The 22,820-nt window shown below is 39.7% G+C and overlaps 1 protein-coding gene across 3 annotated transcripts in view; it reads right to left on the reverse strand.

The window, feature by feature from the left end:
• Positions 1–4,920: 4,920 nt before the first annotated feature.
• FANCB (FA complementation group B) overlaps positions 4,921–22,820 on the reverse strand; it is a 34,497-nt gene continuing 16,597 nt past the window's right edge. For 2 of the 3 annotated variants that reach the window (XM_030573289.1, XM_030573298.1), the window contains 5 exons: positions 16,429–16,557; positions 15,613–15,776; positions 12,308–12,759; positions 9,408–9,645; positions 4,921–5,459 (listed from right to left, as the gene is read on the reverse strand). In XM_030573289.1, the coding sequence (XP_030429149.1) occupies positions 5,039–5,459; positions 9,408–9,645; positions 12,308–12,759; positions 15,613–15,776; positions 16,429–16,557 (1,404 nt within the window). In that variant the 3' untranslated portion in view covers positions 4,921–5,038. Of the gene's footprint in view, positions 5,460–8,446; positions 8,691–9,407; positions 9,646–12,307; positions 12,760–15,612; positions 15,777–16,428; positions 16,558–22,820 lie in introns of all 3 variants that reach the window. The other variant, XR_004001682.1, reaches the window with a different exon arrangement.

The following is a 22,820-nucleotide window of genomic DNA, read 5'->3' on the forward strand; positions in this document are numbered from 1 at the left end:
CTACGACGGAAAAAAAGACGGTGGCGTGGAAGAGGTGAACCTCTCAACCACCCTGGAACGTCTGCAGCGGCAACAAATTAAGGAGCTGTGCACTAGCTTCGCCCCATTGTTCTCAGCCACCCCAGGACGGACTGAACGGGCATACCACTCCATTGATACAGGTAATGCTCACCCAATCAGAACCCCACCCTACCGGGTGTCTCCTCATGCCCAAGCTGCTATAGAACGGGAGATCCAGAACATGCTACAGATGGGTATAATCCGCCCATCTACCAGTGCATGGGCATCTCCAGTGGTTCTGGTACCCAAACCAGATGGGGAAATACGCTTTTGCGTGGACTACCGTAAGCTAAATGCTGTAACTCGTCCGGACAACTATCCGATGCCACGTACTGATGAGCTATTGGAAAAGTTGGGACGTGCCCAGTTCATCTCTACAATAGACTTAACCAAGGGGTACTGGCAAGTACCGCTAGATGAACCTGCCAAGGAGAGGTCAGCATTCGTCACCCATGCGGGGGTGTATGAATTCAATGTCCTTCCTTTCGGCCTTCGAAATGCACCCGCCACCTTCCAGAGGCTGGTAGACGGTCTACTAGCTGGACTGGGAGAATTTGCAGTTGCCTACCTCGATGATGTGGCCATTTTTTCAGACTCCTGGCCCGAACACCTACTCCACCTGGAAAAGGTCTTTGAGCGCATCAGGCAGGCAGGACTAACTGTTAAGGCCAAAAAGTGTCAAATAGGCCAAAACAGAGTAACTTACCTGGGGCACCAGGTGGGTCGAGGAACCATAAACCCCCTACAGGCCAAGGTGGATGCTATCCAAAAGTGGCCTGTCCCAAGGTCAAAAAAACAGGTCCAATCCTTCTTAGGCTTGGCCGGATACTACAGGCGATTTGTACCACACTACAGCCAAATCGCTGCCCCATTGACCGACCTAACCAAAAAGACCCAGCCAAATGCCGTTAAGTGGACTAATGAGTGTCAAAAGGCCTTTACCCAGCTTAAGGCGATGCTCATGTCTGACCCTGTACTCAGGGCCCCGGATTTTGACAAACCATTCCTAGTAACCACAGATGCATCTGAGCGTGGTATAGGAGCAGTGCTCATGCAGGAAGCAACAGATCACAACTTCCATCCTGTCGTGTTTCTCAGCAAAAAACTGTCTGAGAGGGAAAGTCACTGGTCAGTCAGTGAAAAGGAATGCTATGCCATTGTGTACGCCCTGGAAAAGCTACGCCCATATGTTTGGGGACGGCGGTTCCAACTACAAACTGACCATGCTGCACTAAAGTGGCTTCATACTGCCAAGGGGAACAACAAGAAACTTCTTCGTTGGAGTTTAGCTCTCCAAGATTTTGATTTTGAAATTCAACACATCACAGGAGCTTCTAACAAAGTTGCTGATGCACTCTCCCGTGAGAGTTTCCCAGAATCCAGTAGTTAAAAAGTGTTCTTAAAATGTAAAAGTCTGTTAGTTATATACTTAGTAGTATATGTAAAGGTGCATGTGTTGTATTAATCTGTTTATTTTCAAGTTCTAGAAGGAAATTGCCGCCAGTGAGCTTCCCCACTGTCTGCAATTTGGGGGGCGTGTCATAAACAGATAGCTAAGGGTTAATGTCTCTTTCACCTGAAACACCTGACCAGAAAACCAATCAGGAAACCGGATTTTTTCAACTTTGGGGGGAGGGAAGTGTGTGTCTGAGTCTTTTGTCTGTCTGCCTGCTTCTCTGAGCTTTGGAGAAGTACTTTCTACCTTCTAGTCTTCTGTTTCTAAAGTTAAGGACAAAGAGATCAGATAGTAAGTTATATGGTTTCTTTTCTTTGGTATTTGCATGAATGTAAGTGCTGAACTGCTTTGATTTGTATTCTTTTTGAATAAGGCTGTTTATTCAATATTCTTTTAAGCAATTGACCCTGTGTTGTATCATCTTAATACAGAGAGAACATGTGTATTTTTTCTTTCTTTTTTATATAAAGCGTTCTTTTAAGACCTGTTGGAGTTTTTCTTTACTTCAGGGAAATTGAGTCTGTACTCACCAGGGAATTGGTGGGAGGAAGAAATCAAGGGGAGAGCTGTGTGTTGGATTGCTAGCCTGATTTTGCATTTCCTCTGGGTGAAGAGGAAAGTGCTTTTGTTCCAGGATTGGGAACGGAGAGGGGGAATCACTCTGTGTAGTTTCACAGAGCTTGTGTCTGTGCATCTCTCCAGGAGCACCTGGAGGGGGGAAGGGAAATAGGATTATTTCCCTTTGTTGTGAGACTCAAGGGATTTGAGTCTTGGGGTCCCCAGGGAAGGTTTTTCAGGGGGACCAGAGTGCCCCAAAACACTCTAATTTTTTGGGTGGTGGCAGCAGGTACCAGGTCCAAGCTGGTAACTAAGCTTGGAGGTTTTCATGCTAACCCCCATATTTTGGACGCTAAGGTCCAAATCTGGGAATAAGGTTATAACAAGAGTGTAGATACATCCTGAGTTCCTTCCCCTGACGCAACAAGACCCTGTGGCCTGGAAGCATTCACAACAAAGCTCCTCTTCTCCTCTCTTGAGAGGGTGCCTTGTAGATGGATATTTCTTGACCTTTGGCTTGCTCTGTTTGGTCTGCTCCATTATGACAGGTAAGGAGGAACAGACACATGGAAAGAATTTAGTGCATGGCCCATTCAGGGAGTAAAGCCCATGAATTTTTAGCCCCCCAGGGCAAAAATGAATGTAAGGAGGAGAGAAGTATTTTTCATGCTGCTGGATCCAAATAAATAAATAAACATTAAAAGCTAGGATTGCAACTGATGAAATACAAAGGCTAATACCCACTCTGCACTGCCATAGCATCTGCTGCAAGGGAAGAAAAGTGGCTACATCCTAGAGCCTCATCGATAAATTTGAATTCCCTCCAGTATTTGCAGAAAGCGAGGCATGGGCCAAACAACTCAGAAAAGGGGAGAAATTGAGATCTAGAAAGCCAGTGATATATTTGATACAAGACAAGCTTGAACAAGTTACTCTAAGCAGTTTCTCCAACACTCAACTAAAATTGACACTTCAGTTTTGTCTGGGTTCTCTCCCAATATTAGAATTACAGTATGATAAAACAAAGTCATTTCAGGAATTTTTACAGGTATGTTTTATTGGTTTTGTTCATGTACTTCAGCAAGTTTGCCCCACTGGTTGTTGGCTTTCCTAAAGTATATGACTGTGTAGATTTGGATTGCTGTGGAGTTCATATATTTATCAAATAATATTTAAACTAATCATCACACTCTTCCCCCATCCTAGTGAAGGCAAACAGCTTAAGGCAAATTTGGGAGTTTCTAGGCGAACACATTTGATATATTGCAATTTTTCAAAATGCTCCCCATGTGAAAGGTCTGATCTTTTGAACCTTGCCAAAAATAATAGTGTACAATTATTCAAACTTTCCAGAAAAAAATTACTGTGGTTTAAACTGTTAAATAATGTATTAAATATTAGTAGCGGAAAACCCATGCTGTCACAGGTATGGGCTGTTGGGCCAGCTGTACAGTCTTCCTCATACAACCAATGAAACTGTTGCATGCAAATTAACTGAAGAGCAATGTTGGGTGATTAGCTGAGTTACCTCTGATAGTACAATAGTCTAGGTCTCTTGGCATGGCATAGATACATGCCTTCTGTCATACATGTGTAATCTGTAAAGTCAAAATGGCTGGGAACTTAAAATTCAACAGCAACAGACCACAAAACTCTGTGCAGGAAGCAGCAGCCAGCACATCCCTTGGCCTGTGCCGCTTCCCGCAGCCCCCATTGGCCTGGGGCAGCAAACTGTGGCCAGCGGGAGCAGCAATCAGATGAACCTGTGGACGTGGCAGGTAAACAAACCAACCCGGCCGACCAGGATGCTTACCCTGGCGAGCCGTGTGCCAAAGATTGCTGATCTCGGCTTTAGACAGACAGGACAAGATTCCCTCCTGAAGGTGTTTACAATCTAAATACTGTGAGGGCATGCATGCGGTGCATCAGTTACGGTATTTCCATAGTCTGTCCTTATAAAGAATAAGCTCTTTAGTCCAGACAACTTAAATTCACTATTTAGGTAAAATCTAATGAATACTTAAAACTATCTTAATTGCATTTTGCCTCAGTTGATTTCTTGTTTCTCTTTCCCTATTAATGTAACCAAAACCCTACAAGTTTGTTTGATACGTTCTGTAGTTTGATTAGTTTTCCCAGTATCAGTTTTATTATTTATTTGATAACAACCTAATTTTATATTTATAGTCAGCACATGCTCTAGATTTGGTTGTGATGTTCCTTATTTTTGCATCCCAAATATTTCTAAATTGCCTATCCCAGTAATATCTGGAAGTCAATGTTATACATGTAGAAGTACATCTCCTACCTTAAGGAAATGGAACAAAGCTACCAACTCCTCACCATAGTGCATCCATTTAAGGAGACTCAAATTGAGGTGGTTTATTTTAGCAGAGTGTGGTCACCTGAAATTATGGATACCACTTTTGATTCACTTCTCCAAAGAGGAAGTATATACAATTTATTTTACAAGTCTAAGGGAATTAGGTGCCCAAGCCCTATTAAAATTCAATGGGAACTGGGTGCTTAACTCCTTTAGATTCTTGTAAATTCCAACCTTAAGATTCAGTTTTAAATCAATACAAATCTAAGTACTGTCAATGTCTACAACAGACATCTTACAGGCTTTATTTAAAACTTTAAAAAGTACTTGCTGTCTAGCTGTCCTAGAGGTCCATCTTTAATGTTCCATTAGTGTCAAACTGGCTATGCTTCATCAGCCAAAATATAGGTATTTATTTATAGTATTTTATGATTTACAAAGTGAAAAGCTATATTAATACTAAGTACTTTCAAAAAAAGGAAAATATATGTATCAAACAGTAGTGACAACACTGGTAGAAAAAAGTTTTATTCTCCATCTTCTAAAAAGGAGTTACATATAGAAAGTAAAAATAAAATATAAATAGTGCTTGATAGTGTCATTTAAATACAATTTTATTCAAAATAAATTTTGAGGAGTCATTATGAAATGTTCAGTCTCCATGCAATCGTATCAGAACACAGCTGAGCCTCAGCAATTTTCAAAGTAATTTGTCTGTAAAGGGCACCACTCACTGTTCGGTTCATACCCAATGCACTTTGCTTCTGTTCGTTTTGAAGCTCCTCTCTGAACTGCTGCACTGCTTCCTTTTTGTTAGACAAAGTTGACCCTGTAACCCTGCTCATTTTCTTGCCTGCCTCACAGCTCAATGTCAAGTTGTTTTCAACTTCACTTACTGCAGAGGAGAAAGAACTCCGAAGGGTGTCCATTTCCTTTTCCAAAGCTAGTGCAAACTGGTCAGTAAGGATGTCCTTGCTTTCTAACCTCAGAGGTTTTACTTTGCTGGATGGTGGGAGAACTCCAAGGAGGCTATGAAGACACTGGAACAAGACAGTTTGATTTCTGTAAAATAAAACAATCATTAACACAAGGATACAATTCTTTCAAAATTTGTTACTGGAACTGTACAATGAAGCTACTTTAAATTGACTGAGGAAATTACCTATACATCTTATTGTGTAAATTTTCTAAGTTATATTTCCTGCAGGTGGAAAGGCAAGCAAGATCTTCCTTTTGGAGCCTATGTCAACTACTGTACAGTTAAAGAATTAATGCTAAGCAGACTTGTGCAAAATCAGCAAATACTCAGTGCTGAAATATATACAGGTCTGTCGCATCTTAGGCACATTTAACATGCACAATTTCAGCTTTACGCGGTCGGCAAAAACAAAAAATAAAAAAAGAGAAAAATAATTTAAGTACAGTTTCTGTAGTGCGGGCGATTCCGCCTGCCATTACACTAAATGTAATTTGGACTATATGCGATTTTCGTTTTAGGCGCTGACTGCGGAATGCAACCCCAGTGTAAGATGAGACCAACCTGTACCCACAGTTAAGAGTAAAGTGTTTTATCTGTTTCCGGGAGAAGTATTGGACTGTAATTAAGGGGGTGCCTATAATGTGAAGGAGATTAATGTGTTGAGTTAGTGTGTTTCCTTACATGCTGAGCCAGAAAGAAGTTACAATGTGTTTTGTGTGGACATTAAAGAGTTTACAGAGGGAATGGGTATGTTGCACTTAACCAGCCTTAATTCCTTTAAAAAAGTGTTTTAGTTTATAATTTCCTGTTTTTTTTTCCAACACAAGAGTAGGAGGGCATAGGATTGGGCAGGGATGCTGCTGCCACAATTTCCGTTATGGCATGCGGATGTAGACTCATGGGCCATATGAGACTCAGGGAAGACAGAATAGCCTGTCAAATGCTACATCTGCTGTGCTGGGCCAGCCCCAGATCCTCAGAAGAGAGGAATCTTTGATGCCACAGAGCTTAGACAGAGACTTGAAAGTGCCCAGTATATTGCATGCTATCCCTGACTGAACTGGTATTTACATCATAGGCTATCTTCAGTTTCCTGTACATTTTTTTAACCACAGAATAGAGGGTCTGCCATTTTTCTTCAAGGCATTCTGATTTCAGTCCATTTGAAGACAAGGGAAGATGGAGAAAGCTTTATTTCCACATGACAAGGCTTTAATGAAATAGTGGCCATCTTCACCAAAGATGGCCTATGGCTTCAGTCTCATAAATTATATGAAATGACAACTATTAGAATGAGAGTTAATTACAAGTATAAGGGCAAAGTGATACAGTGAAGTTAATAACTTTGATTAGAGATATAACCTGAATTCCTCAAATGTGCACTTGGGAGTAGTTTTCAATGAATTAATTACATGGAAAGTTTGAAGGATAACTCGCCAGTGGTTTGCTAGCAAAATGGATGATAAAAATGGCGAGACACAGTTTCTTAAAAAGACTGATATTGAATCAGTTTTCACTAGTGGATTTATTCGAAGTTTCTCAGATGATTCAATCTTTACTCAAATAATGTTCTTTAAATTTGGTGATGATACACTGTATTCTTCATATGAAACAAAGAGGCTAATCTCTACTTTGAGCGAAAACTGAGCCCACTATAGTTATAAAGGCACATGAGTAATACCTTCTCTTTACTCTGCCTTTTAGACTGAATTCTTCAGGGGAGGGAAATGTCCCATATTTCATGTCTGAGAAGTATCTAGCATACTGCGTAGGCTACCAAGCCAAATAATACTGCTATTATTAACATAGTACTTGGTCTGATGGAAGAAATTCTGTGGCCTACCCATTTCTCAAACAGGTAAGATCCAAACATGGATACATGCTAGTTCAACTGATACACACTGAAAAAAATAACGAAGGGGCAATAGTGACTATTCAGACAAAGATCTATACTATCATTTGTTAGATTTTGAGGACAGGAATTAATCAGCATTGCATGCATACAGAATGTTGAATTAAAAGTCACTTTGAGGTGTTAAGTGAAAAAATGGTTAATGATCGGATCATCGTTTGTAGATTTCTTATTTTTAATCACAGTGTTAAAGATAAGGGCAAATTTAGTTTTATTTAAATAAGAGTTATATTACTACCTTTTAGTGAAATTCAGGACTTTCCTGAATTGACAATCTTGCAATTCAAACTGAACTGCTATAAACTGAAAAAAGTAGGGAACTCATGAGAGTTGCAGATATTTTCACTCTCCAAACTGCCTCATGAAGTTTGCATATAAGAAACCCTACAGGAAAGCTTGCAAACTGCTAAACTTCATCTGTTTACTGAAGATCTATGGTTAGCAGTGAGAAGATTCCAACTCCTAGTGCCAAGGGAATCTAGCCAGAGATATGACTCAGAGACATGTATTATTTTCCAAGGGTAGTAAGCAAAGACAACCCTTAAAGTTGCTGAACATACATTATTGCACGTACATGGAACTGTAAATTTTGACATATTAAATAGCATTAGTCCTGTATATACTTTGATTTTATGCCCAGGTGTCTGGGCAGAGCACAAATGATTGCAAAAGGTAATCCAATCAGATCTACTAATAGGCACAGGATGGTAATTTAAAAATAGTCCTAAATGGCTGTCACTGCTATGCTATTCATATTATACTATGGCAAGATAATTACAATGAAAAAATGATATTCTGCCTCAAACTCAAGTTATAGAGGATATGACAGTGCACCTCATATTCTTCATAGTCATATTGCTATATGATCATAGCATAATTCTGATGTATTTTTTGCAAGATAAGCCATGTGAGGTGGCACTGGAAAAGTTATGATTTGCTGAATATGATTTCTTAAAATCATATATATCATTGCATGTATGCTGTATCATTTTTGTATCTGAAGTTATATATACTATGCATCTATATTTCAAACGTACTTACACCTGGGTAATGCCCACTAGACAAGATACTTTCAGTCTAGATAGCTCGTTGAGAAGGGCCTATTCAGAGCAATGAGCCATTAGGGATAACAAGCCTTAGGAGAAGCTTATCACTCACCTGGTGAGCTATCCTGAGAACGTTAGACAGCCTGTGAATGATGGCTGCTATGACTCTACAAGGACATGTGACCAGGCCCTATGATGCCGAACTCCACCTTGGAATGTTAGTATTTCTCCACAGACTGGGCTAGGAACCAAGCTTTGGAACAAAGGATTCCCACCATATGCAAAAGCTATATAAGGCAGGGAGTGACATCATCTGGTCTTCTTCAGTCCCCACACAAGACTACACCTGGAAACACCTGAGGAACAAAGACCGAGCTGGGGGAAAGTGCTGGACCCAGGCTAAAGGGATTTCTAGCCTGTGAATGAAACACCTGGGCATTCCAAGCTGTGAAGCAAGTGCAGCTTGCCCCTTAAAAATCTGAAGCCTGCTTGTATCATCTTTTATGGTGAGACTCTGCTAATTCATATCCAATCTATCTAGTATATTAAGCTTAGTTTGTGTTTTTTGTTTCTTTTGTTGGTAATCTGCTTTGATCTGTTTGCTATCCCTTATACATCACTTAAAAAAATCTCTCTTTTGTAGTTTATTAACTTGTTTTGTTTTAATCTAAATCAGTGAGCTTTGACTGGAGTGCTTGGGGGAAAAAATCTCTCGCTTGGTTACCACAAGTGTGCATTGTTCTCCTCACACTGAGGGAGAGGTGGACCGGGTATTAAACCCTTATACTGGCCAGATTTGACCAGGGCAGGATGGTACTGCTCTGGGGTCCCAGGCTGGTAATCTGGTGGTTAGAGAGCCTGTGTGTAACTGCAGCTGGGTGTGTCCGTACCTGTATGAATGCTGGTGAAAGTGCAGGCCGGAGGGCTTTGCAGCTTGTCACAACAGTACAGTGTGAGAGGGAGCCCAGAATGGTGGATCAGCGGGCTCAGTGGTACCCCAGCTGCAGGTAGCACCACAGAGGGAACCTATCACATAGGTCTTGGTATTCCATAAGCTTTTCAACTACTATTACCTGCAAAACAATGTTAAAGTTCCTTCAAATGGAGTTTTTAGATTCCAGTTAAAGACAGTGCCATGCAGACTTCCCAATTTATGACAAAACATATTTTCAGGGCATTCCTTGATTGGCATACACCCCATTTGTGACAGAAGCCACATGTTCACTGGAGTCAGTGTGCAGTCTGATGAGACAATCTGAAAGGAGAATTTGAGAGATACTGCAAGAATAGAAAATATATCTTCCATGGTGCCTGTAAGAGAAAAAATGTGAAAGGGTATTAAATTTAAGTATTTAAATACACCTCTACCCCAATATAATGCTGTCCTCGGGAGCCAAAAAATCTTACTGAGTTATAGGTGAAACTGTGTTATATCGAACTTGCTTTGATCCACCGGAGTGCACAGCCCCGTCCTGCCCCTCCCCTGGAATGCTGTTTTACCACGTTATATCCGAATTTGTGTTATATCAGGTTGCGTTATATCGGGCCAGAGGCGTATTTTACTAGTTAAATACTGATCAAAATGTGTTTTTCTTTCAGATTTCAGTATCTCTTTTTTTACTGCTATTTCAAGAAAGCTGGAATTGGGAAGTTTCAATGTTTCCATGGTCACAAATGATATCTACCTTGCTTACCTAGCAATGGTATGTCCCTCTTGCTTGATCTTACATCAAAAACGATCACCCTTGGATTCTACTTCACCTCACAAGTCTACCAAAGCATCCAGCCCTCCCCAGGGAATTCCCATCCCACCCCTTACTGGGGTTCTTTGTCAGCTGACCTGGATGCTTGCTATGGGCCTCCTGGATATTAGAGAGTTGTAGGGAAAAACATTGGTTTGCCAAGAGACTTATCAATAGCCTACGTGATATTAGTGTGATTGGTGGACCTTGGCTATTGACACAGTAGCTCCTAAACAGTTTCGTCTTCCCTGGCTTTGCCTTCAGAGATGACAGAGAATTTTGGATTCCCTGCAGCTGATTGAGAGAGAGACGAGAGATAACTATCACTAGAGAGGGAGGTCTGATTCTAAAATGGTTTTAGAGGTATGGCTGCATTTCTGAATAGGAGTTTCTTCAATTGTTTTAGTGGTATGAGGTAATTTCAAAATGTTTTGTTAGTTATTTAGTTAGGAAAAATATTTTTTTATATAAATTGTATATATGAAAGTTAAATATCTCATACTTAGAGGAGATAAGCAGCGGAGTCTGTACCTTTAAAGACATTTTGCTCCCCCTCTCCTCCTCAGAGCAAGCTCTAAGATTAGCCATATAAACTTGTCAGCTTCTTTTGAAGAATGAGTTTTAAAATTGGTGCCCCTTGTTCCTCTATTAAACAAGAATAAACTGGAGCTCCCAAATTACCTTCTGTATATCATTCTCTCTTTGTATACCTCTTTCCTATCCCATCATCCCCTTATTTAATTCCTCTAAATTAAGAAAATCTCAGCCTTTTCAATTTCTACTCATGTAGAAGTCTTTCCATGCCTCTAGAGATGTCATTTGTCTCTGGGCATCTTCTATTTCTGCTACATTTTTTTTGTGAGAAGACGACCAGAATTGAATGCAGTATTCAGGGAGAAGGCATTGATTTATAATGGGATAACATCATTATATGTAAAATTGATATCCTAAACATTGATGATCAAAAAATAAATGATGTGCATTGAACAGAAAAGTGGATTACGGTTATTTTGATCCTGGCAAAGTTTAAGCAGAGCTGGTAAGAAAATTTCAGTCAAAACTGTATACACTGGTTTGCCAAACCTGAAATTTCTTGTGAAAGTGAGTCAAGTTCAACAACCTTTTGATCAGCATTTGCCAAATCACAGACAGTTGCCTGGTTCCCTGCCTACTCACTTGGTCAGCTGCTGGGGAGCTGTGCCATACAGATCATGAATCCCAGGATTCCAGAGTCCGTGGTTCCAGAGCAGCCCCACTATGTCAGGGTTCCCAGGATTCCTGCCAGTAGCCTGAAAGCCCTGAGGACTCTCAGGATTTCCAGGCTTCCTGCTGTGGAGGGATTAATTGAGTCTCTGCTCCTGGTGCCATGGCAGGGAGCCTGCCAGACTGGAGAATCCTGGCTGAAGCCAGGGATCTCAGGACTTCCAATGTTTTCTGTCATGGAGCTGGGAGCCTGGAATGAGCTCCCACGGTTTGCAACTTTGGGGCACTTTCCATGGCAGGGCTGCCCCAGCACAGTACATCCTGAGCAGGCCTGGGAGCCAGGCAGCTGCTGAGTAAAACTGACAATCTCATTTTTCACACGACAGCAGTTGGATGGGAGACTACATTTTATTTTGGAAATACCACGTCAGCATTTCTGAAATGACATTTTTTCAGAATTTTCAGGTCACAAGAAGTTTTGAAAAAATTTGTTGTGTTCCAATATGGAACACAACCAAATTTCAAAGTGTCAAAATTTCTCAAACCAGAAATTCCTCAACTAGCTCAAGTTATATGACGTTCAAATTATTCTTTCCAGGATATATTACCTTTCCAGGATATATTATTCATCATCTACCATCACCATGCCAACTGACTTAGTTTTGTTAGATCTCTTTGAAGTTCCTCAGTCTTTTCTAAATAAAGAATCTAAATTTTATGTTACCTCCAAATTGTGCACTGCTCTCCACCTTTTTAAGATCACTAAATATATTTAAACACTAAACCTAGTACAGAATCTGGGAGCAACTCACTTAACATTTTTCCACATTGAGAACACATTTTTCCTACCGTTTTCTGTCTCAGTCAGTTTCTAATTCATGACAGACTTTGTAATGAAATTATACATATTTTGATAAAAATGATCACAACATGAAAAAATGAAAATATGGCTTGAAAACAAAGATGAGGATATTAAATTAACCAGCTCTTATGACTAATGTGAACAAGTCGATGCATTACATATTTACCTGTAGAATGATTATTATTTCTTAGCAAATTTACTGAATATTTTCCACTTGAAATATCTTCCAGACATAATGAAATTTTCCCACATAGTAAAGTCAGTTGCCTGCTTTCCTGCAGGTTGCCATCTTGATATTTTCTCTTGTTAGCATGCAGTAGTATCACACAACATATATCACGGAATGCCAGCAGCGGTGAAAGGCGGGTAACAGCAACAAACGTCTTTGCCCCATCTGACAGAATTTTAAGTCTTTCAGGGTACTCTTTTTTCAGATCATTCTTGCTATGGAAGTCCAATTTTATCCTTTTTGGTTGTGGTTCCATTTGGCATGAGGAGATAGACAATGCTGAGAAAGTCTTATTCAGTTTAACTATTTTACTCTGACACTCAATAACTGGAGAAACTGAAGTGAAGTCATGCTCCATTACCAGGGATAAGCTGACATCATTCAGTGACCTGTAAAACCCATACAACATTATTGTACTTCAAATTCACATTTTATAGTCAGACAAATATAATCAAAGCTTTGCAAAGATGCGAACTGACAGTTAGTGCTTTAACCTCTTGGAGAGTCAAGATTTTATACTGTCAGCCGAATTACCAAAGAACAGATGAACTGATCAAAAATCTTTAACATACTTTCAGACTAATTCACGTGATAGTGCAAAGGTGTCTGGTAAGAACTTTGAAAGTACATTTCAGCATATACTTTACCCAACACAGTATGCATGGAGTTAGGTTTCGAAAACACAGGCTGGGATTTTCGGAGGAGCCTACAGAAGCTAGGTGTCCAATTCCTATTGGAAGTTAATAGGATCTCTGTGCTTAATTCTCTTAGATGTCACTGAAAATCCCAGTCACAAGTTTGTGTAGATGAATAAGTTTATTTTTAAAATTTGTTTTAAAAAGTATATTTACTTATAATGCAGTACAAGGATACCTAACATGCAGAACAGCAACATTCTTTCCTTCTTTAAAATCTGTTGAAGGATAGGGCCCTTCTGCTACTCCATACTTAATTTTAGAAATGTCCATGTAGTTTTGTTCAAATAGCGAGTGAATTTCAAATTAAGATTCTAAATTACTACACTATTTAACTTAACAGATATGATATAGTGCTCTGTGAAATTTGTGAAATGCTCTATTCATTTTAATATAACTATGTACTGTTCTCTCACAAGGGCCCTTAAATGACTTGAAACAATGTTTTTGTTAATTTCGTCAGTCAACTAAGCTTCAAGGTATAAGTCAGATTTAAAAGACTCATGTTTAAGAGTTTTCTTTGCAGTGAGGTAACATCTTATGCTACAATACAACATTGCAATTTTGCTCAAAAGGAAGGGGAAATGTTCTTAGACATAGGTATCACTAATTAAATATTCCGTGGTCCCATTAAAAACAATTACTATGTTAAATACAAAATTACTACCATCAGAGCTAAAAATTAAAACTTAAAAGTGAAGACAATCTCTTCCCCCAGTGGCTCTTACAGATGAAGATGAAGTTTTTTTTTTTTGTTTTTTTTTTAAATAAAGTATAGCAATCTGGCAGTTGAGAGAGACCATACCTATCACTCAGGCACAGTGGCTAAAGGGCTTAGCAGGTCAGTTCTCTCAGTCATTGGACACATTTTCAGTGGCATCCTCCTAAAGTGTAACTTTTTGAACTTCTTCTACCTTGCTTGTGGGAATATACATAGGTCAAAAGGTGAGAGCGCTGCCTCTAACAAGCAATATATGTTCCTGTGTCAAGTTCATGAGTTTGAAGTATTTACTTTAAACCAAGTTTTCAAATTAAATACTTGCTAATTATATTTTTCTAGAACATAAGTGATATTAGTGAGCACCCTCTAGGGATGGAAAATGTTCAACTAACTATGAAAATGAAGATACATAACAGAATAAACAAGCCGTTTTAAAGAAAGTTAGTTTTATTTAATTTATTTATACATACAGGAACTGCTACAAATTTATTTACACTTGATTTAAATCATGTGGGAATACCAAATTTTTATTTGACTTCACACCAAACTGTAACATAATTCAATTTAGAAGACTAACACGGAGTATCTGGATGCATGTCACGTGGCCAGATGTTACAAATGTTAAGGTCAACAAAAAGTCTGCAATATTTTCTACTGTACTTTTCCCTTAAAAATGACATGGACTCTTGCCAAGAAAGGAAACAGAAACAAACATTTTTAGATTTACTGAAGGAACTATGCTAAGGCAGCAGTAAGGGTACAATGAAAAATAAATCCAGAAATGCAAACGTTAAGGAACTTTTAGCATTGATGTAGCCACATTGCACATAGGTAGTGTATAATTACGTTCAGTTTTCTTGCTTCCTATGTAGTTTAAAATTTATTTAAATTTATAATGGGGTTGCTAATCCATGGCTCTTTTACAGTTTAAGTGCAGCTTGTGGAGCTCCCCACGTCCCCTCTTCCCCTCCCTATTCTCCATACACCAGGCTCAGGGGGAGATCAGGGCATTTGCCCTGCGGTAGGGTGGTGGAACTAGAGGTTCTGCCAGAGACAACTGGTGCCTTCTAGTGGAGGGCCACAATCTAAAAGGTTTGTTCCCTCTCCTCGCAACAGTTTGATTCACCCCCCCACCACGCCGACATGCTTCCCCCCTTACTCTCAGCTGCCCCTCCCCGCAGCTTCCAGATGTTAGCTCTGCAGGGAGAGGCAGCAGCAAAAGCAGTAGCTCTCCTTGCAGCTCTCAGCTGTTTGTCGCTACCTCTCCCTACATATATAGCTCCCAGCTTGCCAGCTCCAGCAACTGCCATGCAGAGAGTGGGCCTGGCGCCATCATGTGACTGAGTGGGACCAGCAAAATCTGGCAAAGATCAGGAAACCCTATGCGTCTTTGGCTTCTGTCCAATGGGGAGGAGGGTCTTGGGGCTTCAGCCCAAACGGGGCATGTCTGCTAGGGCTAGTGGCTTCAGCAGGAACAGGGATGAAGCCCTGAGCCTGGGCAAACGTCTCCCGCACAGCTGAAGCCCCAAGATCACCCTCCCTGCAGGGCTGAAGTCTTGAGCCCTGGCAGGTGCCTCCCCTGTGGCTGAAGTTCCGAGACCCTCCCACCGTGCAGGAATGAAGCCTTGAGCCCCAGCAGGTGCGTCTCAGCTCTTGAACTTCTGAAAATTGTCATATGTGACCCAGAGGGTAAGTAAGTTTGACCACTCCTGGTTTATAACATAAAAATATAGATTTCTAAAGATAGAAAGTTACAAGTCCAATTTTTAACTTTGTAACTGCAGGATCCAATTTATAGACTAATTTATTAGAATGTATTTACTTACAGGTTAGGTGATTCTGTTAATTTTATTCCAATTACCAAACTATCATCCACCACACGTTGCCATAATTTCTCTATGAGATATTCTGGAACCTCAGATGTCAATGTCTTCTTTTTACCAAGAGGATGAAGATTTTCTGTATCATCCCAGAGCGAAACAAGACCTTCCTTACAGAAAAAATATCTGTTTAAATAACTGAAGTGCATATAGTATAATTCTTTTACTACAGTAACTAAGTGTTTTTACTTTCCTGATTATCAAAAAGTATTCAGCTGGTCATGAGGATGAAACAGAAATTTACCTGGAATGTGTTATACCTGAAGTATTAATGGAAATCTACAGAAACTAATTCTATCCTCTATAATAAATGTAAGATGTGTTTATCTAACTGTGCTTTGCCATGAACTCCTCAAATGCATTAAGAAACTCAAAATTAATCCTTCCATTGTGAAACTGATTATATACTTCAACAACCCTGGACTGTCGCATAACCCAACTGGCTTATGTGATCAGAAGTTGTCTTGCCCTATTACCCTCTTAATTTCTTAATAGCTTTTGGTACCTAAAACTATTAATTAGCTAGACATTGACTGAAAAGTGAGTCTTGAGACACCCTAAAACAGAGATGCTCTAGTACAAGTTAATTGAATATTCAGCATATCTAGGGCAATATACTAAAGAGTCAGTTTCCTTAAGTCTGTCACCTTTTCAACCCACAACTGAAAAGTCAGTTTTCTACTATATACCCATCTCCAGTTAAAATAGATCATATTTCATTTTGAAAAAATATAGAAACCATGACAACACAATCTTTTTTACCTCTTCTGCAGTTGGTAGGATATGCTCTCGCTCTTGGACAAGATCTATTAATGCGCAGCAAGATTCAAAAAGAACCTTCTCCTTGAGCCGTAAATGCTGCTGTAGTTCCCGAACAGAAGTGCAACCAGCCTGTGGGGTATAAAAAAGGATGGCGATTAGACTTAAGTCAGCAAAGTATAAATGGAGGTGCCTTTAGGCCTTTCAGGTTTACATTCCACTCTAGACATTTAAGTCAAGATTTTAAAAAAATAAGATGCCTGAAGTTAGGCACTGAAATTCATGTTTTGAAAATCAGGCCACTTTGTTGACAAAACAAACTTAAGTGCCTAAGGTTTAAAAAAAAAAAAAAGTGCCTAAAGTATCTTGGCTTTAAGATAGTCTTATGGATCCTCAAAAAAATCACAGGTCCACACAAATAATTAGTCATCTCTTCCTGATTCACTTTTCCTATCTAAATAGAAAGTCCTTTTTGCCTGTTTTGGTAGGGATTATTGACTGAACAAAGACCTTACACTTAACTTGATAGCATTTCTCTCTATTTAACATGATAACTTCTGAATGCCCCATCTGATCAATTTCAAAATTGCCTGGAGTCTTCTAGGCAGAAATTGGCAGACATCTAGTATTTTGGTGAAAACCAGAAAGGGTGGAGAGAAGAGAAGGGGAAGCAAAGGACCCATGAAGTCCCTTGCATCTAGTTAGTAAACTTAGCCACTTCAACCACCTCTTTAATCGTCTATAGATCAAAAAAACATTTGATGGCAGCTATTCAGCCTTCTGGCATAATCTCAGCTCTGCCCATCATCACATTAGAGTTTGATGACACCCTGAATGCACCTATCTCCGGGACAGGAATGAAATGAGTAAGAATGGTCTGGAGGAAGACTGAAGGGTCATGGAGCACACAGAGGCGGGAGAGTCAATGGAGGAATGTGTGGTGTGTGCAGCTCAGCCTGAAGAAGTAATAAAGAGTGGGACTCTCTGGTAATCTAATTTAAACTGTAAAGCATGATAAATTATTGAACTCAAATTTGCATCTTCTATGCTTTTTCTCCAGAAATCTTGGCACAGAAGTCTGAATGTGCTCTGCCTCATGACAAAGCAGCAGTATTCAAGTATTTGTTTAGTAAACTCTTTGCTGTGTCTTCACTTCTGTCCTGCTTTCTAGAAGAGCATCAAGAACATTTTAGACAAGATTCAGGACACAGCTATCTTTTCAAAAGGGTAAGGTGTGAAGATATAAAAGTAGGGGTTCATTCGCTTAGTTGTTTCTGCAGACCGAACTCCATGCACCCTGCCCCACTCTTGCTCCTAAGCTCCCTGTTTGGAACCTTCACATCCCTTTCTATTTCAGGAACTCACCCCAAACCCTTCACCATCCTCATGCCAAGGGCTCTATGTGTCCATTTCTCATTCCCCCAAAGACTCTGTGACTCCTCTATTCTAGATGCTATGCGCACCTGCATTCCCCAGTCTCTCTCCATTTCCCCCCTTCAACTCTATACCAGGGTCCACTCCCCCTTTTTCCCTTCTTGCCAGGATCCCTGTGGGCACCTCTTTTCACCCACCATTATTTCTCTTTTTTCTATCTGGGAGATATGTCCTTTAGGATATCTTTCAGAGTAGCAGCCGTGTTAGTCTGTATCAGTAAAAAGAACAGGAGTACTTGTGGCACCTTAGAGACTAACATTTATTTGAACATAGGATATCAACATGTTAAACTGTTTTGGGACAATGGGCAGAGGTGAGATAGTAACTTTCCAGCAAACATATCCCTAATTGGTGCTATCAACCAACTATAGTAAAAATTGTGTTATCCAGCACTTTATCAGCCAGAAAGCTCCATTAACTGGCATTTCCAATATCTCCCAATACAAATCTTTAGCCTAGTAACTGGGACTAGTATAGTGCCCAGGTTATGCAATTGCATATTCTGCACTCTGTTTTTATGCAAAAGAGGCAGAAGACAAGTAAGCAAGCTGATATCAGGGACTTATTCAAAAAAGCAGCTTCCAGGGTATGTCATAGGATCATTACAGATTCAGCCCAATCTCTTACACCTTCTACATCTACAATGATAATGGATGTTGATCATGACGACCCTGAGGCACTGCAAGTTCCTGAAGTGCCTTCTTAATCAAAGATTAAATTATGTTCAGTATCATTTTAGTGTTAAGATTATTTTTAGTGATCTGGGTACATGCCATGCGCTGCCCATTGTGATATGTAGTGTCATAAGATAACACTACTGTATAGAAAACTTTACCTGTATTCACTTAAGTGCTTCAAGAAATCAACTACTCTGCAGTATAGTACTACTACTGGATAGTTCAGTGGTTTGAGCATTGGCCTGCTAAACCTAGGGTTGTGAGTTCAATCTTTGAGGGGGCTATTTAGGGAAGTGGGGATTGGTCCTGCTTTGAGCAGGGGGTTGGACTAGATGATCACCTGAGGTCCCTTCCAACCCTAATAATCTGTGATTGGTGAGTACCTGTACACTATTTTATACCTTATTCATTTTATTGTATTCTAATTATTTGAAAATTGGTATTCCATCGGTAAGTATAACTAACTGGAATTTTTACTAACTGGCACGCCCCTCTCTGCCCCATTCCCCTAACATGCCAAATAAAGCTTTTACTGAAATTTGATCTATAGACAATTGCAGAGGTGCTTGAAGCTATGGCTCTGCTAAACATATTCCAAGGGCTCCACGGGTCCTCCATTTTCCCCCTTCCAGTTTTCTGATTCTTCATCCTCCCCTGCCCCCCGGCCCAAAGTAATAGGGTTCTGTCTCTCGAGGCCTAGAAATTCCCTGAGATTTTGGAATTAATCAATGTGGTATTCAAAAGTTATCATGTTACATCCAAACAGTGAAATGCCTTTAAGTTGAGAGTAGGATCTCTAAAACTTGTCCAATAATACTAATCTAAGAAATTAAGATGCACAGAATTTCAAAGTGGAGAGCAATGTTTTGAATAGGAATTAGTCTTGTGTGTTTCACATAGGTCATTTCCCTCTAGTGTAAATGAAGCCCTGGGACTTTTCTGGTAAAAATGATGCATTTCATGACTGGCGATGAAATCTACACTCGAGCAAGAGACAAAGTTGCCAATTACATTATATAAAATAATAATCAGCAGGAGGATGGAAATTTTACAATCCCAGGGTTCTCTATCTAGATTGCAGGTCTATGAAGATCAAAAAGCACTCAAAAGGAAATTTTCAGTATAAAGAATCTTACTTGGGAGGAGTCAATGGGTCCATGAGGCTCAAAGCAAAGATTATTGCCTTCGAGAAAGTAGGAGAGACAGGAAGGAGGCACCTATAAAACTTCAGTGGCCAGACAGGAAGGTACTGACCAATAAAGCTTCAAGGGTCCAGGCTACTTTTGGGGCTTATGCAAAGATTACCCTATGGATATATTTTTCTATAAGCATTTTTTTCTGTGGCCAGCACTCACCTAAACCACTATCTAGACTAGAAATGGGGAAAATAAAGCCCTGCATCATCAAAGGTTGATGAGCATATGTTGCACCTACATACAGCTTATATCACATTATGAGTACAATGTGGTCCTGACCTGATTAGGGCATCTACGTACCACTACACATACAACAAAAGAAATAAATCACAGTGCAGACTGCTTCATTATCTTTACCAGTGGCTTCATATATGTTGAGCAGGGCTTATAATAGCAGAAAACTATAGAACACAACATAAGTGATCCTCTGAGGCAAGATGAGCAAACTATTACCTAAAAATACCCCTTGCAATCTCAGAAGATCACAGAGCCACTCCAGGAGTGTATCTTAGCTTGAAAAGTTAACAGGTAGAACAAATACTTGTGATAATTCTCATAAATTAAGCATGGATATAAGTACTCATACCACAGTGAAGGGGTCATATAATAACCAAGAACAGTAAGGTAATTTTCTTTTAGAATGAGATCATCAAATAATTCTACAGATTCTGAGCCATATCTATCACAGAGTCAGATTGAAAGAATGAGAGGGTGTGGGGGAGAGAAAAATCAAGGAACTCTGAGGACTCCAGGCACACCAAATTTTCTTCACCATAACATTACTGGAGCTTATGAAAGAGGAATAAGATGGTGGCCATAAGGTTCCAACAGAAAGCTGAGGAGATAGAACTGAAGAAACTGGATGTGTTCTGGACTTTGGAAAATTACCCCTCATGCTTGCATTATTTTTCTTAGTCAATTCTGTTTAGGCATTTTACTTTTGCTTACGTGTTTCGCAAGCCTACCCCCACAAATCAGCTGCTGACACATGGGAAAATATCATCAAGAGGTTAATTGTCCCGTCCATGGTCAGAGACCAAGTCGGAATGAAAAACAGAATGAGGACCCAAATCACTTGACTGCTAGGCATGTGCAAAAGCTAAGAGACCACTGTGACCTCCTTTCTCTCAGGGCAAACTATCACTATTTAGAGAGCCTACGATTGCCCTGCCAGAAAAGAAACTCAAGCAACAAGAGTAACCATTCAAATATTAAGTTGGTATTTAAACACAGTGTGTATATAATGGCCACTGTGATGGTCTTAGGTATTTTGATAGACTAATTTCAAAATTACCCCCAAATTCCTTTATTTTCTGGATTTAAGTTGGAAACAAGTAAATTCTCTGAAAACGTGATTTTTTTCTATTGCACAGAAATTTTATAAATTTCCATACCACTGGTTTTGTTTCTGATGCAAGAACATTTGCAATTTAGTAGGTTCAAGTTCTGCTCTCAGGTACACAAATACAACCTGTAGTAAGGTATGTGAGGAAAGACAATGAAGATTACTTGGCTAACAGAGTAATGAAATATGGACCACCACTGATGCAAAAACAGAATATTTAATATTTATTTCTCCCTGCACAATACTATATGATACAATTAACAGTAGAAATTATTTTCTGCTTTTTTTGGCATAAATTTAACTTGTGTTCTACAACAGGCATACAACGTAAGAATGGCCATACTGGGGTCAGACCAACAGTCCATCTAGCCCAGTATCCTGTCTTCTGACAGCGGCTAATGCCAGATGCTTCAGAGGGAATTAACAGAACAGAGTAACTATTGAATGATTCATCCCTGGTCATCTAGTCCCAACTTCTTGCAATCAGAGACTTTGGCATACCAAGAGCTTGGGGTTGCATCCTTGACCAGCTTGGCTAATAGCCATTGATGGACCTACTCCACATGAACATCTCATTCTTTTTTGAGCCCAGTTATACTTTCGGCCTTTACAACATCCCCTGGCAATGGGTATGCTGATTGGGTGTTGTGTGAGTAAGTACTTCCTTTTGTTTGTTTTAAACCTGCTGCCTATTAATTTCATTGAATGACCCCTAGTTCTTGTGTTATGAGAAGGGGTAAACAACACTTTCTTATTCACTTTCTCTACAGCATTCATGATTTTATAGACCTCTTTCATATCCCTCCTTAGTCATCTCTTTTCTAAACTGAACGGTCTTAATAGTTTTAATCTCTCCTCATACAGAAACTGTGCCATAGCCCTAATAATTTTTGTTGCCCTTCTCAGTACTTTTTCCAATTCTAATAAATCTTTTTTGAAACAGGATGAGCAGAACTGCATGCAGTACTCAAGATGGGGGCATACCATGGATTTACAAAATGGCATTATGATATTTACTGTTTCATTTTCTACCCCTTTCCTAGCAGTTCCTAAAACTGTTAGCTTTTTTGACTGCTGCTGCACATTGAGCAGATGATTTCAGAGACTTGACTCCATAATGACTCCAAGATCTTTTCTGTGAGTGGTAAAGGCTAATTTAGATCTTATCATTCTGTATGGTTTTCACCTATCAATACTGAATTTCATTGGCAATTTTGTCACCCAGTCTTATACAATCCCTTTGTAACTCTTCACAGTCAGCTTTCGACTTAACTATCTTTAGTAATTTTGTATCGTCTCCAAAACTTTGCCACCTCACTATCCACTTTCCCAGATCATTTAGAATGTGTTAAATAGCACAGGTCCAAGTACAGATTCTTGGGGGACTTCACTATTTACCTCTTCCTATTGTGAATATTGACCATTTCTTCCTACCCTTTGTTTCCTATCTTTTAAGCAGTTACTGATCCATGATAGGACTTTCCCTCTTATCCCATGACTGCCAATTTTGCTTAAGAGCTTTTGGTGAGGAACCTCATCAAAGGCTTTCTGAAAGTACACTGGATCAACCAGATCATCCTTGTCCACAGGCTTGTCGATGACACCTTCAAAGAATTCTAATAGATTGATGAGGCATGATTTCTGTTTACAAAAGACGTGTTGACTCTTCCCCAACATATTATGTTCATCTATGTGTCTGATAATTCCTATTCTTTACTATAATTTCAAGCAATTTACCTGGTA

This window comes from Gopherus evgoodei, chromosome 1 (assembly GCF_007399415.2).
Source record: "Gopherus evgoodei ecotype Sinaloan lineage chromosome 1, rGopEvg1_v1.p, whole genome shotgun sequence".
NCBI classification, from domain to species: Eukaryota; Metazoa; Chordata; order Testudines; family Testudinidae; genus Gopherus; species Gopherus evgoodei.